The 17,500-nt window shown below is 47.4% G+C and overlaps 2 protein-coding genes across 3 annotated transcripts in view; one reads left to right on the plus strand and one right to left on the minus strand.

Annotated features, from left to right (window-relative positions):
- Positions 1-5,466, plus strand: part of LOC130392523 (integrin alpha-8-like) — a 55,734-nt gene extending 50,268 nt beyond the window's left edge. Inside the window, exons 24-28 of the mRNA XM_056603061.1 lie at positions 2,381-2,491; positions 2,604-2,717; positions 2,929-3,030; positions 3,389-3,511; positions 3,793-5,466. Of these exons, the coding sequence (XP_056459036.1) occupies positions 2,381-2,491; positions 2,604-2,717; positions 2,929-3,030; positions 3,389-3,511; positions 3,793-3,882 (540 nt within the window). The 3' untranslated portion in view covers positions 3,883-5,466. The remainder of the gene's footprint in view (positions 1-2,380; positions 2,492-2,603; positions 2,718-2,928; positions 3,031-3,388; positions 3,512-3,792) is intronic.
- A 2,584-nt stretch (positions 5,467-8,050) lies between these two features.
- LOC130392514 (ataxin-1-like) overlaps positions 8,051-17,500 on the minus strand; it is a 10,475-nt gene continuing 1,025 nt past the window's right edge. The window contains exons 2-4 of one of the 2 annotated variants that reach the window (XM_056603038.1): positions 17,129-17,255; positions 12,186-14,263; positions 8,051-11,713 (exon numbers count right to left, since the gene is read on the minus strand). In XM_056603038.1, the coding sequence (XP_056459013.1) occupies positions 10,949-11,713; positions 12,186-14,006 (2,586 nt within the window). In that variant the 5' untranslated portion in view covers positions 14,007-14,263; positions 17,129-17,255 and the 3' untranslated portion in view covers positions 8,051-10,948. The remainder of the gene's footprint in view (positions 11,714-12,185; positions 14,264-17,128; positions 17,256-17,500) is intronic. The other variant, XM_056603037.1, reaches the window with a different exon arrangement.

Consider the following 17,500-nt stretch of genomic DNA (forward strand, 5'->3'; position numbering starts at 1 on the left):
AAAAAGAACATCATCCATACACACCAGTTAAAAATGCAGTTGAAGATGTTTGTTATATATGTCATATGCTTATGCTGTGTGTACCAGTGGCGGCTGGTGGTTTTTCAAGTGAGGGAGGGAAGGACTGCTCGCTTGGTTGCCATTGGCCTGCTTGCACTGTTAGTGGCCTATTGTGGCATAAGAATGTGAGACTCAAGTTGTTTCAGGGTGTTTTGGTGAACTACAAAATAGCAGGATGGGATAATTATGTGAATTGATACAAATCCACCAGTGGCAGCATTGTACTTTGAAAGCTGGTGGGCAGCATGTCTTGGACTACAAGGGCCGAAGGAAAGGATGCAAAGCCAAGTAGTCAAATAAGGCCTACTCTTGATTAGTAAAACTAAATAAAAAAAATCTGGGCCTAGCATTGGGCCTATTTTTGCCCTCAATGACTGAAGCTATTAGTAATATAGTAATTTGGCTTTGTTTATTTTCAGCTACTGTTAAGTTTAATTTGTTGGCGCCTTTATTCTTGTAGTTGTATTGCTTTTAAAGTCTTACTCGTGAGCGCGCAGCCAGCAGGTACGTTTGCGCGTGCCGGAGGAGTTGACCGCCAGTGTGGCGATGTGATATGGTGACGCTGTTGAGAGCGGATTAAAATGGCTGCTACACGAGTTGACTGTGGACTATTATTGTAGCTAGAATTAACAGCTACAATTGTTTTGAGAAAAATGAAGACAAAAGACCAAAAGTGATGCCATTTAAAATGCATCATGCTCTGAATCATTCACTAACATCCTTTCCACAATATCAAACAGAATGGTCAGCGTAACAAACAATTAAAGAACAACAAGAACATTATTTCACAACTATTTGCATGGGCTGTAAGCCTAACATTGTTTGAGGCAAATGTGGATGTTAATGGATGTTTCAGAATATTGGTCATGATGTTTAGCCAATTAAGGTTGAGGGACTTCATTTATAGATCAAGTCAACCCTCCTTGCGGGCTCTGCAGCTCGGCCGCAGGCTCCGCAGCCCTGTTGCGAGCTCCGCAGGCTGGCCGCGGGTAGCCCTGCCCGGCCGTGGACTCCACCTAACCCGCTCAGTTGTAATGCCTTGTTTCTGCGGAGCCCGCGGGCTCCACAGGCAGCCCTGGCTATGGAAATGTCAATATAAGCGAACAGAGCTGCACTGTACCGCAACGAACAGTAGCGCACCGCTCGGTGGAAGCAAGGCATTCGCCTGAGCGGGTTTGTTGGTTCTCGTAGCCTAGACTTGAGGGGATAACCCCAGCCCCTGGCTGCTCCACAGCCAGGACTCCTGCTTATTGGTTCATAGCGCAACCAGGGCTTCAGCCTATTCGTGAATAGACGTAGGCGGGATCCAGATCCTTTAGCTAGTCACACCCACTCCCATTGAACTCCATGTTATTCACCGGCCGCCAACACTTTCGGGGAAATGAATGGGAGTCAATGGAGGCTGAGGGAGAAACATCCTCCCTGAAGTAATTGTCAACAGGCGATAGGGGGTGCTAATGTCCCTTTACCCAGGGAAACAAACATAACATACAAAGGTATTAAAGTATTCCTATTTAAGGGCTTTAATTCATTAAAGTAGTCTGGACAATCTACATCTTTGTATCCTCAAAAATGTTAAGGAGGATCTTCCTCCCTCTCCTCACTGGAGAAGCCTCCACTGGTCTGTAGAAGGTTTTTCTCCTTTTTAGTGGCTTCTTCTTAACGGCCAGACCACCACGTGTTTTGTAGAGTGGATGTACCACAGTGGTTTGGCATGGCCCTCACGCTGTGAGTGCATGGTAGGAAATGGTGCGTTTGGGGAACATAGAATGTGTATCAAGTGGACTTTTAATGGGTCTAGAACAGGGCTTTCTAAACAGGGCTTTGATATGCCTGTTTTTCACTGGGTAAATGGAACGATGTTTCATTGATGATGTTCGTTTTGCAGTTATTGTCTAGCTTGGGGCTGCCTGTGGCTGTGATGTGTGTTTGGGGAGCAATACTGGGTGTGCTAAAATCATGAGGATTAAGATGGGTTGAGAGTAAACCATGATTAGAGTAGTAATATTGGAACCAGCATACCAATGGCTCAGGTTTCTTTTCAATCAGTATGATGAGCACAATTGCCCTCTCCTTAAGATTGAAAAAATGGAATTCATTGCCAGTTTTTACTTCATGTGTTTACATCTATGGTCCAGATATCCATTTTACTCCTTTGCTTGCTCTCTCTCTCTCTCTCTCTCTCTTTCTCTCTCTCTCCCCCCCCTCTCTCTCTCTCTCTCTCTCTCTCTCTCTCTCTCTCTCTCTCTCTCTCTCTCTCTCTCTCTCTCTCTCTCTCTCTCTCTCTATCTCTCGCTCTTACTCTCGCTCTCTCTCTCAGCTCTCTGCCCTCCAGGACACCCCTGAGTTGTTAGGTTTCCTGAGGAACGGTTCCTCTCGTCGCCACAGACGCTCGGTGACCAGCGAGCACGACTACAGCAGCAAGACACTGGTAGGCTTTAGGAATAGATCCGCCCTCTTCAGAGTTCATTGCTCGACCATACTGTCCTCCAACACGGCCCCCTCGCTGACTTCTCTCTTTCCCTGGGTCTCTCCTGTGTTAGAACTGCAGCAACATCATCTGCCTGCAGATCCTGTGTGTGGTGGGGCGTCTGGACCGGGGTCAGAGCGCGGTGGTGAAGATCCGCTCCAGGCTCTGGGCCCACACCTTCCTACAGGTAGGTTCGGGACATGTGTTTTGTATGGGATGGAGTTAAAGCTGTTCCTTCTCTTTGTATCTCTCTCTTGCTCTCACTCTGTCTTTCTCTTCCCGCTTTATTTATCTCTTTTGCAATTTCTTACTCTAAGGGCAAAAATAAAAAGGATTTGACAAAATGTTCTATTTTCTTTCCCGCTGGTCTACCAACACAACAAAATGTCCTCCTTCAGCGGCGTAATGACCCCTACCTCCTGAACTCCACCGTCTCCTTCATGGTAACCGCCCTGCCCTACCGCATCCAGCCCACAAGCCTTCCCCACCAGAGCACCTCGGTAAGCTTTGGTTCTGTCTGTGTGGGGGTCTGGGTGAATACAAACTGACCAGTAGCATTCAAAAGTGGCCGAGGATCAAAGTTTTGGCATTGGACAAGCCTGACATAGGCAAAGCAACTCACAAATGCATATTAGAGTGTGGAACCTATCAGTTCATTTTCCATTTGCAAGGGCCGTTATTAACAGGCATAGACCAAAAGGTCTCTTGACTTGAGCAGACCTGCAACCAAACCTGAGACATAGCAGCAGGGGCCATCATGGATGTTGGTGAAAAGGGGGAGGGGGGCCAGACGCATATGTAAGAGCAAATCTATAGTCTATGGTGTATCCACTTTCTGACCCTGTGTGTCTCTGTCAGATGGGGACCCTGGTGTTGTGGGGGACACCTGACGTGTCTTTCGCTGTTCCATTGTGGGTCATTATCCTGGCCATACTGCTGGGACTGCTGGTGCTAGCCATGCTTACGCTAGTCATGTGGAAGGTAATGCACAATCAAAATGACAGAAGGCCGACACATGCATGCACACAAACACTTACACATCCACCCACAGACACAAAATCCAAATGAAACATACACACACCATCTTCCAGCTGTACAGCTATATTCCTGAGCCTGTACCGTTCAGACAGGTTGCAGTGTGTTTCTCTCTCTAGTGTGGCTTCAGCCTGTTCCGTTTAGACAGGTTGCAGTGTGTTTCTCTCTCTCGAGTGTGGCTTCAGCCTGTACCATTCAGACAAGTTGCTGTCTGTTTCTCTCTCTAGTGTGGCTTCTTTGATCGAGCACGACCTCCGGTTGATGATGACATCAGCGACCGGGAGCAGCTCACATCTGACCAATCAGCAGATGCCTGAGACAAGAGCTGCAGATTGGAGGACTGGACCATGGGGTGCTTTTACTTTTTTTGACAAAATTCAGTCAGGGGTCTGCAGGTGGATCCAAACGTCTTCACCCTCCATATCTATAACTCCTCCATCCTCCAACCCACCACTGTTTGCACAAAACAAATGGCCTGGAAGGACAGTTTGAGTAAAGACAGCAGCCCCAGACAACCTGACGAAGGAATCCAAGCAGATCCATATGGAGCCAGGGCTTCTCTGGAGATTGAAGAGGCATGTGTAGCAGACTGTGTGTTAATTGATTCTCCAGACTACAATGAGGAGGAGCTCCGTGGAAGATGTGGCCGCAATGAAGACAGAAGGGACATTGTTCCAAACACAATGCGAACACACGAGTTGAATGTTTGATTTCCCTTATGGTTTTTTGCTATGTGCGCCTACAAAAGTGAGTAACAAAGAAAGGGGAATTGTGTGTGTGCGTGTATGTGTGTGTGTGTGTGTGTGTGTGTGTGTGTGTGTGTGTGTGTGTGTGTGTGTGTGTGTGTGTGTGTGTGTGTGTGTGTGTGTGTGCGTGAGTGCGTGCGTGCGTGCGTGCGTGCGTGCGTGCGTGCGTGCGTGCGTGCGTGCGTGCGTGCGTGCGTGCGTTTGTGTACATGTGTGCATTATCTCTTCAGTCTGTTTAAATGTAATCTCATTGTAATTGAATTAGTTGTACTTGACCATATGGAAATGTACATCTACACAGACACAAGCACGGGATTTAAGTATATTTATGAATGTATGTGCAATATTTGAAGGTTGCGTGATAGTGAAGCTTGTTTACACTGGCATTTTTTTATTAGAGCTTAATGTTTCCATTCTTTCTGTATATAATTGATTGAACGATATTATGTTAGGCAACATTGCTGCAAGATTAACTGTTCAAATAAAATCTACCCTGACTTACTTTTGGCGAAGAGAAGTAAAGATATGAAGCATGAAGAAATTGATTTGCAATAAGTTACCTTTATGTTGCCCACATCTTCAGCATGGAGCTCAATTGATCTTCCTTCACATTTTAGTATGTGCACATATTGTGAATATAGGTCAGTCTATAGGCACAATATCCTATCCTATGTATAGCTTTTAAATAATTCATAATGTTTGTAAATACTTAACCTTAAATGTGGGTCGAATATTTGGATGGATTGTGTTGGAAATAAACTGCCCTTTGAATAATGATGCTTCAATGTGGATAATGAACGGAGTGTACATCCCTAATATGTCCATGATCTTCACGTCACCAACAGGTTATCTCTTCAGTGTAAATATGTGTATATTCTGCCACTTACTGGTGTGTGTGTACGAAAGTGTTTCACCACTGCAATGACTCCGAGAGAGGTGGCTCAGCCTACCAGCAAAGTAAATGTTATCCTCAAAACGAATATATTCTATGTCTCATGATTACATTTACACATACACTCCCTTTTTTTTTTAATGTGCAAACAAATGGAAACATTGTAATAAAGAGATTTCTTCCCCAGACTTGCAGCTTTCCACTGTTTAGGTAAGGTAGGTTAAAGCCTTTATCTTCCATCATATATTGAACCAAACCAAAACAATTACATTGATTAAATGAAACTATTGCAAGTTTAATCCATTTATTTAGTTATTTAAGTTTAAGATTTGGTTTCGCTCTATGTATATTTTCAGTTGATACTGATCATGTGATATTTTCTTAATTGTTTTCCTGCTGAACTGGTGGTTTCTCGTCAGGGGTAGACTGTGTACAGTTGAGTACAGGGTACAGTTGAGACATCCGTAATATCTTTAGTGCGCAAACATGCATCGCGCTGATTTTTGCTCTGCACATGCGTATAGACGTCCTCTTTCAGCGTGGGAGATTTGAACTCTGTGTGTGGCTCCGCTACGAAGTTATCGGCAAAAGTCTGTTTTTGCAGGTAAGATTTTGACTTCACCATGTCCATTTCGCAATGAATACCTTCTTACCCCTTCGTGACTCAAAAAGTAATGTTGCATATTTGTAAACGTTAGTTTGTGCTCTAAAAATGGATATATTGCATGGCATAGTTGCATTGAAGGGCATTACGTAATACTGTGTAATGTGCCAGGAGGTCATCGGGGGACAGTTGAGACACATCGTCTCAACTGTACCCGACCTAGAACTCCGTTGCGTTACATGTGAAGCGCTTGCCCGTTTATGACAACAGGGTTTGAATCACAATTAGATTCAATTGTTGTTATTATATTTGTTATTATATTTGTTATAAGTTATTTGTTTAACTAGTTTTTTAATATTATATGATGACATTGATGAGTTGAAAAAATTAATAAATGTAGCCTAGGCTAAGCTTAAAAAGTGGATGTTTGTTGTTTGCTTTACCCTGCTATTAATAGATGGTGTGATGTAAATGACATTGATTATAGACTTATGGGTTGTAGTCTATGGTATTTAACCTAATACATTAGAAAAACACATGAACACATAATTATTTCAATGATTTAAATACAAAGACAAAGACTGCAAAGACTGGCATGTCACATTTCCATTGTTTTCAATGGAGTCTCAACTGTACCCGCGACTGTCTCAACTGTACCCTACCATTTTTCAGCGAGGGTACAGTTGAGACAAAAGTGCACTTTTTTTATTTGATTGATTGTATAAAAATTAGACACCTTCAAGATATAAATCCTTGGTTATATTTTGGCACACACTCTGAAAATATGTTAAGTCTAAATAATTTCTTTTTTGGTGTCTTTTAATAGTCTAATTTGTGTGAGGAAGCTGGTAAAAGTAAACGTGTATCCAACTGTACTCAGTCTACCCTACTTCGGTAATTGAGTGAAATAAGCTCCATGTATGTTAACGCCATGCTGGGCTTCAGGATGCCACAAGAGCCATCTCCTGCTCCGTGGAGCAAGTGCACCTCCAGGTAGAAAATTATTCAGAATCTCTTGTAGAAGTGATTCAACTCATTCTAAACTACAAAGATGAATAAGTGATGCAATAGTTCAAGTATAATGTTCAAATGCGGAAATGTCCGTTGTCTTTGTATCAGCTGCATTGAATATGCAGAGGACTGCTACAAAATTCCGTTGTCTTGTACAATGACAATAAAGATTATTCTATTATATTATATTCTATACGCATTCAAACATTCTAATCGTTGGCTGCTCTGGCGTCAAGGTGATAGGGTGATGAATCTAGCATGTGTTTGTTCAGATCTCATTACCTCATTGCAAATCTATTAGTCTCCGCTAGATGGCGTTCATCTCAGACAGCTCAGTTGCAGGCAGACCTGCTGAACCGAGAGCTGTCCTCGAAAAACCTCTTACTGTGTCCACGGTAAGAAGGGAGGAATGGGCACATGCATATTTTTCACACACTATAATGAGTCCTTCTAATTAAACTCCTGGATTAAATTCCTAATGGTCAAATGGTGATCATTTGGCCTCCAGTCAATCATTGATGTTATCAATCATGCAATTAACAAAGCTCCAGGCTAAGCTCACCGTGTCTTGATGGTCTTCATCGTCTAAAAGGTGCTGCTTGTGCAAATACTTCTTTAAATAGATCTCACCTTAAAAGAAAGCCTGATGTCACTGCTTCCTCCTACTCAGTGTTAACCCCACTCTTCTTACCTAGATGTCACCCCAGTCTCCTCGGTAGTTCATGCTTTCACCTGTGGTTTGTTCCCCGTTTTCTCATTCCCCATTTTGCCTTTGCGTCTTGTGTTGTTATCTGCATCAGCATGCTTATGACCAATATCTGATACATTTTTGTTTCAGGCTCACAGAACAGCCTGTCAGACGATGGGGTCTACACAGATCAAACAAGGCCCCTCTTCTTCCCATCACACAAGAAAGCTGCCTGCAACAATCGTATTTATACTCTTTATTTCTTTCAATAAATTTGAATAAATGTAAAGCAAACATTTGAAATAAGGATTTAACATTTTTCTTAATAGCAAACGTTAACACCATCAAAATATTTTAACATTATTCATCGTGTATACAAGACATATGAGATTTATCCAACAGACTCACTGACCCATTTAAAAAATCGTAAGTATTTTAATCCATTGTGTCCTGGTTGTTTGAGCTGGTGCAAATAAAGGAATCTCAGGTCACGTTCCTGTGTGTCAAATGTGTGTGTGTGTGTGTGGGGGGGGGGGGGGGGGGGGGGGGGGGGGGTACAACCAAGCGATTTAGTTGGTCTCAGATGTAAACCTTTACTTTACCAGATATTCACTGTCTGCTGTAAAATGGGAAAAATGTTTACTAGTGTCTATCCTCCTAAATTACGTCAAGAATATCTTTACTAACCCTAACACTAACCCTAACCCTAACTCTTGGAAGACTTAGGCAATCAACAATGTCTGTACAATACAAGAATGATCGTCTATCATGGCCACCACGATGAATACAACTCGTACCAACCACACTGGCAAGGTGCTGTTCCCTTAGAGAACCAGAAGGTGGTGCTCCTCACACGACACTGGCCAAAGTGCTGTTCCCTAAGAGAACCAGCAGGTGGTGCTCACACGACACAGGTCAAAGTGCTGTTCCCTTAGAGAACCAGCAGGTGGTGCTCACACGACACTGGCCAAAGTGCTGTTCCCTAGAGAACCAACAGATGGTGTTCACACGACAGTGTCCAAAGTACTGTTCCCTTAGAGAACCAGCAGGTGGTGCTCACGCACAACACTCAGAATCACAACAGACTTCAAGGTGGACCTAGGGACCAAGGAGGCAGGTCCACCGTAGAGATAGAGGGTACGTTTACAATTGAGGTTGATTCAAGGGCCCAAGTGTGAACTTCCATCTGGAATAAAAGTATTTTTGTCAGATCTCATTTTCTCAAGCGTATCAAGAGGAAATAGTCGTCTCGTAGACATATTTGAGTTAACAACGGCACAACGTCGTGATAGCAACAGTTAAACTACATATCGTTGGGGAAAACAGTCACAAGGCAGTGTTTAGCCTGAGCAAAAACACAACAGTCTGGGTAATACAACGTATGAGTTTTGATGATTTGAACACATATACAGTATGGCTATCATGATTAACTGAATATTTTATAATATTCTTATATGAAATATTTTTTACAATGTGCAAGAGAAATAAATTGGAAAAATGACTTTTTTTATCCCCCTTGTGGACTGTAACCTGTTTATATGACTGTAACACATTCCTATACATCGGATCAATAAGTGAACTGAGAGTAAATGGTTGCAGGACTCTGTGAAACGGGTAAGCTCATGGAATGATTTGATTTGATAAGGAGGTCTTGTGGCTCGTTCATAGGCTGCATATGGGATTTGTTCTGTGCTTTTAAACTGTATCTAAACAACGTGATCTATATGTGATGTTCCTTTCACTCTCACCTTGTAAAAATGTAACTTGTCAGTCATCTGACAAACAATTAAAAAGAGCTATCTGAACGTACAGAGCACACTGTGTGCCAGAGTACCCAATACATCAGCATGATAGATGAGCAGGACAGGACTAGATTAAACAGTCAGTTCATATTTCCATTTACAAACAAAGTGAATAGAAGTGCTTCTCTTATGACACACACTCATGTTTACACACACAGGCCCTCAAACGGAGACCGACAGACAAGTCAGACACTCTCACAAACACACACACACAAACACAGATACACACCAGCATACTGACAAAGATTGTACACACTGTTCCTGAGTATGAACTGTAAAATGTTGGTTTTGGCTCTATTGTAAAGAAATTGGCATGCTCGGTTTCCACCACCACAAAGCTAGACAAGCGAGTCTGACCAGCAGAGAAGTGCAGTTCCCTGCTTGAGAAGATTATGACAACCAAAACCAAAGAATATCACAATTTAACAATTGGCTATTTCTTACAATATTTGAATAGTTTGGGAAGTAATATAATATAACATTTTCATCAATTAATCCATGAGCATATTTAAAAAAACAGATGAAGTTGATTAATTGCTCAAGATTAAGGTTGAGGTTTGAGACCATTGAGTTTTCTCTAACAATGACAGATGATATAGGAACTGGGGATCAATAGAGTAGTACTATGAAATTGAGGACTTCTGATGATGCATATAATCTCTGTACAACTGCAACCCAGGGATTACAAAAGCATTCACATGAAATTACAAGCATGGAGATTATGTATTCTTTATTAGGCGAAACACAGACACATGCATCACCTCTGTGAGTCAACTCTGGACAAATGGATGGGTACAATCAAGCCTTCCCAACCTAGGCACCTGCTATCTTTAAAGACGGTCTCAGCCATAGCCACTGGCCAAAGACCTGACACTTGCTCCACTATGACACACTGTTTACCTGATGGCCCATACAACACACCCAACCACTGGCACACCCCTCCACATTAATGTGAAAGATACACCAGAAAAGAAGAAAAAAAGGTCATAATTTAAATGATGAGGAAAGAGAGAAGAAAGTAATTCTACCAATGCATCAGATGCAGGAAACATCAGCGCTATGGCGGGGATTGTTGATAAGCGAGTGTTTCCATGGTTATAAACAAAGCAGTTTCCCTTTATCTCTGGACTTTATCCTAGACTCAGACAACATGAAACACAACATGAGACAAACAGGAGGAGATATACTCGCCAAAACCGGGGATCATACCAGATGTCTATGTGCTCTCTTAGTTGGGGTCTGCCCCAGGGCAAATGAAAAAGAAAAAGGGAGCCGGTGCATTGAACCTCACTCTTCAGGGTGAATCCCAAGACGAAGGGCATTAATAACTGACCTGACACAAAGGAACTCAGCCAAACGCTGCCTGGATGGGCGGCTGCCAGTCAGACTTTGTGCACCCCAGTCACACTTCACTCAAGATAGATTGCACTGCCCTCGATGTGGCGCCGTACACTAGGGCGCAGCACTGCGCTGTGGAGTGCAGGCGTGGATGGAACATGAACCTGTAGATATGGTGTAAACTAAGCCTATATCACAGTAGTCTGGATGAAGACAGACAATGACAGCGATGACTGGAGCCGTGTTGATATACCAATCAGACGGCCTCTTGTCCTTCATGTATCCTCTGTCCTCCTCTGCGTTCAGCTCCCTGCACTGGAGCGCCCCTCGATGCTGATCTTCATCTCCTGGGGTAGGAAGGAGGGCTGGGGCAGAGCGTGGTGAGAAGCCTCCTCCCTCCTGTCTGTCTGCTCTCTCTCCGGAGCGGACCAGCGCCGCTTACGGCCCGAGGATGGTCTCTGCGTTTCCATGGTGATGGCATCGGACGGAGGAGGAAGAGGAGGAGGTGGAGGAGGAGGAGGTGCAGGAGGAGGAGCAGGAGAGAGGTGGTCCGTGTGCGCCCGTCTGTGTCTGACGTCTCCGTTCCCTGAGGTGTGCGCCTCCTCCCTGCTCTTCAGCACTGCTCCCGCCCCTCCCCCGACCGGCCAAGGGAACACCTCCGGTCCGGTCGGCACGCGCTGACCTCCTGTTCCCGTCGTCCCGTTGCCCTGGGGCTTCTCCACGGCCGCCTTCATCAGCAGCCTGCCGCTGCTGCCCCCTGCAGCACGGGGGCCCAGCGTGTGGCATTGCGGCGGGGCCGTGTCCGTGCCGCGCGGCGGGGCCGTGTCCGTGCCGCCCGGCGGGGGCTCGGGGGAGGCGGTCCTCAGTTTGGCACCCCCTCCGGTCGGATGGGGGCTGGCGACCGAGCCGTTCCTGAGGCCCCTCAGGGTGAGCGACACACAGACGTCACCCACACACAGCTTGGCACAGGACAGCTCGAACAGCCGGGTGGTCCGGTCTGGGCTGCAGGATGACCAGCCCTGGCCAAACACGAAGAAGGGGTACTCCAGCAACACCTCCACACATACCTGGATGGTACACACACACCCACAACAGGTTAATTTGTATCCCATCACAATACATGGCTTATACGCAATTCACACACACATGTTAAATTGCCACTCATGAATGAGTTTTTTCTGAGGTGTTTGATGGTACCCCTAATCTCCACACGCACAGCCACTCACAAATACACACAACCACTTTCTGTGGCTGAATACTGCCTGAGCGACTGATCTAAAGGGTCATTTACTTTAAAGGACTAAAAGCATTTGTCCAAACTTAATTATAACAAGACGAAGCACTTTTTGAAAAATAGATTACAAAGAGATAATTGATGTCATTTTATAATTAAGGCACAGAGCCTTCTAATGTGGCAACAGAACGGGACAGAACCAGACACCTAATACAAACCTACTGGCATTTCATTCATCCTACAAATTGAGCCTTAGAATTAATACCATCAGAAAATGATAATGTGTGAAATACCCCCCGGTATACCTGCGCTTTGAGCTCTCCCACGGCAAACTGGATGACCACGGCGTTGGGCGTCTGCCCGTCGTCGATGCGCTCCACCGTGCTGGAGTCGATCTTCAGCTCACTGCTGATCTCAGCGCTCTGGATGAAGTCTTCCGTCTTCAGGTCCTCCACCCGCTTCAGCTCCCCGTCCGCCAGCTGGATGATGGAGCCGCGCATGAAGAACGGAGGCAGCGCCACGGGGGACGAGGATGGGGCGGCGGTGCCTGCGGGAGGGACCGGGGCAGGAGCCGGCGCAGTTACAGGGGAGGTTGGAACCGGAGATGGAGCTGGGATGGAGGGCAGAATGGGGTGGGGCAGCGGCGATGCCTGGGTAATGGTGGGGGGCAGCTGGTGCCCTTCAGAGCTGAGCACCTCACACTTCGACAGCGCTGTGGCCAGGTAGGCGTGGGGCATGGTGGTGGAGATGTGGGTGGTGGTGGTGGTGGCTTTCAGCTTGTGGCTGACCTCCTGCTCCATGGCGGAGCTCACACCGCTGGAGGTCCCGCTGACTGGGATGAGGAGTGACTGCCCACTGGGGATGACCAGGTGCTGAGGTAGGGTGCCGTGGTAGCTAACGGCATGCTGGTGGCCGCCGCTGGAGATGTAGCCGATGATGGAAGGCTGTGTGGAGGTGTAGAGGCTGGCGGGCATCTCCTCCGGGGACATGCCAGTCTGAAGGACTCTCTGCGGGCCGGAAGACTTCAATACCTCCGAGGCGTATGAGGCGGACGTCCTGTGGACGGGCTTCCCCAGGCAGATCCCGCCCTTCTCCTTGTGCAGCAGGGACAGCTTGTTGGAGCTGGCCTCTGGCTCAGCAGTTGGCTGCTGGGCCACCAGCACCAGGGAGGTCTGCAGCCCGCTGTGGTTCTGGGCATAGTCCGCAGGGAGGAGGATGTGTCGAGCCTCGTAGCTCTGGACCTGCTGGTGGTGGTTCAGCGTCTGAGCCGTGGCCCCGGCCTGCTTCAGCAGCTCCCCTTCTCCGTTGAGCAGTGCCTTGCCGTGGCCCTCCACTTTCTTCACCAGCGAGCCGTCGCTGTACTGGACCACCAGCTGGGAGGGGGCAAAGGTGAGGGTCTGTGGGAGGACGGTCTGGTGCGTGTGGAGCTGGAGGGGTAGGTGACCTGCTTGGGAGGAGACGGTTCCCCCGGCCATGGGCAGGGCCGTCCTGCTGTCCAGGTGGATGTACTGGCCGGTGACCTGCGTTGAACCGGCCATGGACACGGTGGTAAGGTCGGCGGAGGAGAGGCCGATCTGGAACTGCTGCTGCTGCTCCCCTTTGACGCCGGGAGAGATGATGGCGGTGGTGTAGCCGTCCAGATGATGCCGGGGCCCCACCGAGCTGTTGGTGGTAGGGGCCGGGTTGGCAGAGAGGATGTGGGATGAGATGTAGCCGGCGTAGGGCCCGGAGCTGATGAACTGGACGTTGGGAGTGAGCTGGGCGTACTGGATGGTCCCGGGCTGCTGGGGGAGGCTGCTGGGGTACACGGTCGGAAGGGAGGCTAGGGGCACGGAAAGCGGCCCGACCGCAGAAGGAATGACGGGGGATGCGGAGGAGGTGTCTGCCAGGACCGACAAGGAGGAGGAGGAGATGGGATACCCGTGACTCTCTGCATCCCGGGACTTGCAGCGCTCGGTGGCAACACTGGCGAGCCAGGCCAGGTTCTCTGTGTGGAGGGCCTCGGGAGGGAGGGCCAGCGGGGCCTGTGGCGCCGTGGCCACCGCCACAGGCCTGTGCTCCAGAGACAGCATCTCACGCTTCTTAGGAGGCAGGCATCCGTTGTTACGCTCATGGTTGGATTTCATTGTCAAACGTGCGTGCACAGCCTGTTGAAGCTTTCAATCAGATTGTCGTGTATGTTGCGTGTCTCCCGTCTTTGTACCGTTACTGGCTGGGTCCAGGGTGTTGTGTTGGTCGTCCCTACTGATTCTCTACTGTTCTCAGGCCTCAGATGCCAGACTACAGAGGATTGAGTCCCACCAGCTCAATGAAGGAGCTCCCTGTAGTTCATGAGGGATCATTTCTGATTGGCTCAGAACATCCATGAACCCCACGAAGTAATCTGAAGGGAGGAAAAAAGAAATATAGAACATTGTAAGAACAATAATCATGCATTCATCATATCCAGAATAGTGTGTACTATGTGCATCGAGCCAAAACTCAGAACAGTGAACTGAGAGATTCACACATGAAACTGCACGTGTGTGTGTGTGTGTGTGTGTGTGTGTGTGTGTGTGTGTGTGTGTGTGTGTGTGTGTGTGTGTGTGTGTGTGTGTGTGTGTGTGTGTGTGTGTGTGTGTGTGTGTGTGTGTGTGTGCGTGAGTGAGCGTGCGTCTTGCAGCCATGCACCACCCAGAACAGTGAAGTGAGAGCTTGACGGTGTGACTGTCCCTGAGGCTGTCATGCTCCTGTCTCTCTGAACACTCTGGCCAACAAGACATATAGTAACCAGAAACCAGAGTGACGCCAACAGAGTGGCCCGTACAGAGAGTGACTACTGAAACTACTGTAAGGACAATAAATAATAGTTGTAGTATTAGTATTATTACTATTAGAAGTAATAATATCATTTGATTTAATGTGTATAGCAATGATTGTGTTTGGCATTTGCAACCTGGTTACAAAATATTAAAAAACACAAAAACGCGAAAACAAAACCAGGTTGAGGATGTTTAATGTTATCAGCATTTTACTTGACAGAGAATTTGCTACAAAGAGCGCTAGCCTGATCTGCAGAGGTCTGCACCGCGGTCCCTGGTAGTGCTGATGAACATGCAGATGAGACGGTAACTCTGAAGCCTCAAACTGTCCCCAGGCTGTGAGCCACAGCCGAGCCCTGTCTCTGTCGGCCTGGGCCGGCACTGTGCCCCTACCCAGAAAAAACATACCCTCCTCAACCCCAGGATCTATGTGGGGGGGCTCCTATGTTATGCTATGTTATGCAACCGTGCAGAAATACTCCAGCACCCCTGTTACATTGATTTCTCTCATGAATACCCCTCTCCCTCGGATAGCACTCTGCTGGGGACGACATCACTCTGTCTCTTCCCCACGATGCCTGCTCTGCTCCTTCAGGCGCATCTGAGCTCCGTGGATCTCTGGGTTGTTTATTAGCCAGAAATAAAGGGCATGAGACACCATCCATCCATCTGACAACCATCCCTGGTCCATTGAGAGGAATGGGTCGTGTCTGCTGACAGTAAAATAGGTTTTTCACATGATGGAAGGGTGAGGAGGATGGTTGCTTGTAGCAGGCAGCACAGTCTTGTCATGTTAAGACTGTTATGTTGTCTCTTTCACCACCACTATGACTTTGACAAGGTCGCTCTGCAACCAAAAACAAGGAGCAACAAGGCTTCCATTGGTCAGCTGCACCAACCCCAAGGGCAACTAACAAAGGAGTCTGGGGAACAGAGGGAGTCACACACAGCCATACATATGAGAGGAGAGGAGAGGAGAGGAGAGGAGAGGAGAGGAGAGGAGAGGAGGGAGGAGAGGAGCGGAGAGGAAGAGGAGGAGGCGAGGAGAGGAGAGGAGAGGAAGGGAGAGGAGAGGAGAGGGATGGAGAGGAGAGGAGAGGAGAGGAGGGGAGATGAGACTTGGGGAGATGAGATGAGATGAGACGAGAGGAAAGGAAAAAGAGGAGGAGAGAAGACCAAAGAAGAGATTGGGGGTAAAGAATAGAGAGAATGGAAGAACAGAGGAGATGGTGGCTAGGGGAAGAGAGGACATAGGAACATAAGAGAGGAGAGAAAAGGATGAGAGGAACGAAAATGAGAGGTGATAGGAGAGAGAGTAAGAACAGTAAATAACGAACCAAGTGAGGAAGGATGGAAGAAATAGATTATGAGGGGAGAAAGAGAGCAGCGGAGGGAGAGCGAGGGGGGTGCGACGAGAGCGGAGGGCAGCGAGAGAGTGAGGGGGGAGAAGCAATAGAATACAGAGGTAGGAAGAGGAGAGGAGAGAGCAGTGCTTCTCCTGACCCACATTGAGCAGTGCCTGCAGCATCCTAGCACCGTAGCCCCCACCTCCCTCAGAGTTCCCCCGGTCGCTGGAACACAACCACAGCTCTGCAGCCGCCGCCACGCCGCCACGTCGCCACGTCGGCTACCGCATCACTTCTACGAGACAGCCTGAAAACCATGACATCACGTCTGGAGCACTACACATTCAATTCGATCGAAGTTACAACTTATTACTTGATGCATCAACACTGCCAATATGTCTTCCGACACGCTGAATGACACATCCGACAATGCTTCTTCTCATGAGGAGTCCCACAGATTCAGAGGCACTACAGATGTCCAAAGAATCTGTTCATGCAGAAGCAAGTTCTCTTGTCTAGTTGTTTCTTCCTCCTGTATGTCCTGAAGGCAACTCTCCCTGCATATGGTGAACACGACAACACAGAGACAACGAGCCGCCGGAAGGGCGCACTACCTCACTGGGCCCCGGCTACGGCCTACATGTCCCACAATAGTAGTAGTGGAATTGTTCACACACACACCCTGAATAGCAGGAACTAAGAGGAAACACCAAGCCACCACCGTTATTACGACCCAAAACAGTCAGACACTGCGTGCCATCTTGCATTTGTAATGAATGGTAGACAGCAGTGGGGCAACAGGACTCCTCTGTTCTGCTACACTGAGCTGTTCATCAGCTCCTATCAGACGGCATGATAGAGCAACCCCCCCATGGGGTCCTCTTTCATACTCGTCAGGTCCGCACAAAATAGGTACATGCTGTGTGTGTGTGTGTGTGTGTGTGTGTGTGTGTGTGTGTGTGTGTGTGTGTGTGTGTGTGTGTGTGTGTGTGTGTGTGTGTGTGTGTGTGTGTGTGTGTGTGTGTGTGTGTGTGTGTGTTTGTGTGTGCGTGCGTGCGTGCGTGTGTTTGTGATGTGATGGATAAAAGAGGGTGTTTCTACCTAGTGTTCCCCCTGTGGTTCCCAGGAAAGAGATCCCCTGCAGTGTAGCCCCGCCTCCCTGACCTCCCTCAGGTCCTCAGACTGGGCCCCCAGTCTCTTTCCAGCTTTCCACAGCAACCGTTCACTCCTGACCAGGATCCAGTGATTTAAAGCAATAAAACGGCTTTACTGCACAGGAGAAAGTACTGATCTGATTTTAGTGATAATAATTCGATAAAGTACTGATCTGGTTGTAATGATAATAATACAGTAGAGTAGTCACCTGGTTGTAATGATAATAATACAGTAAAGTACTGATCTGATTGTGATGATAATAATAAAGTAATGTACTGATCTGGTTGTAATGATAATAATACAGTAAAGCCCCGATCT

Source organism: Gadus chalcogrammus, chromosome 11 (assembly GCF_026213295.1).
Source record: "Gadus chalcogrammus isolate NIFS_2021 chromosome 11, NIFS_Gcha_1.0, whole genome shotgun sequence".
NCBI lineage: Eukaryota > Metazoa > Chordata > Actinopteri > Gadiformes > Gadidae > Gadus > Gadus chalcogrammus.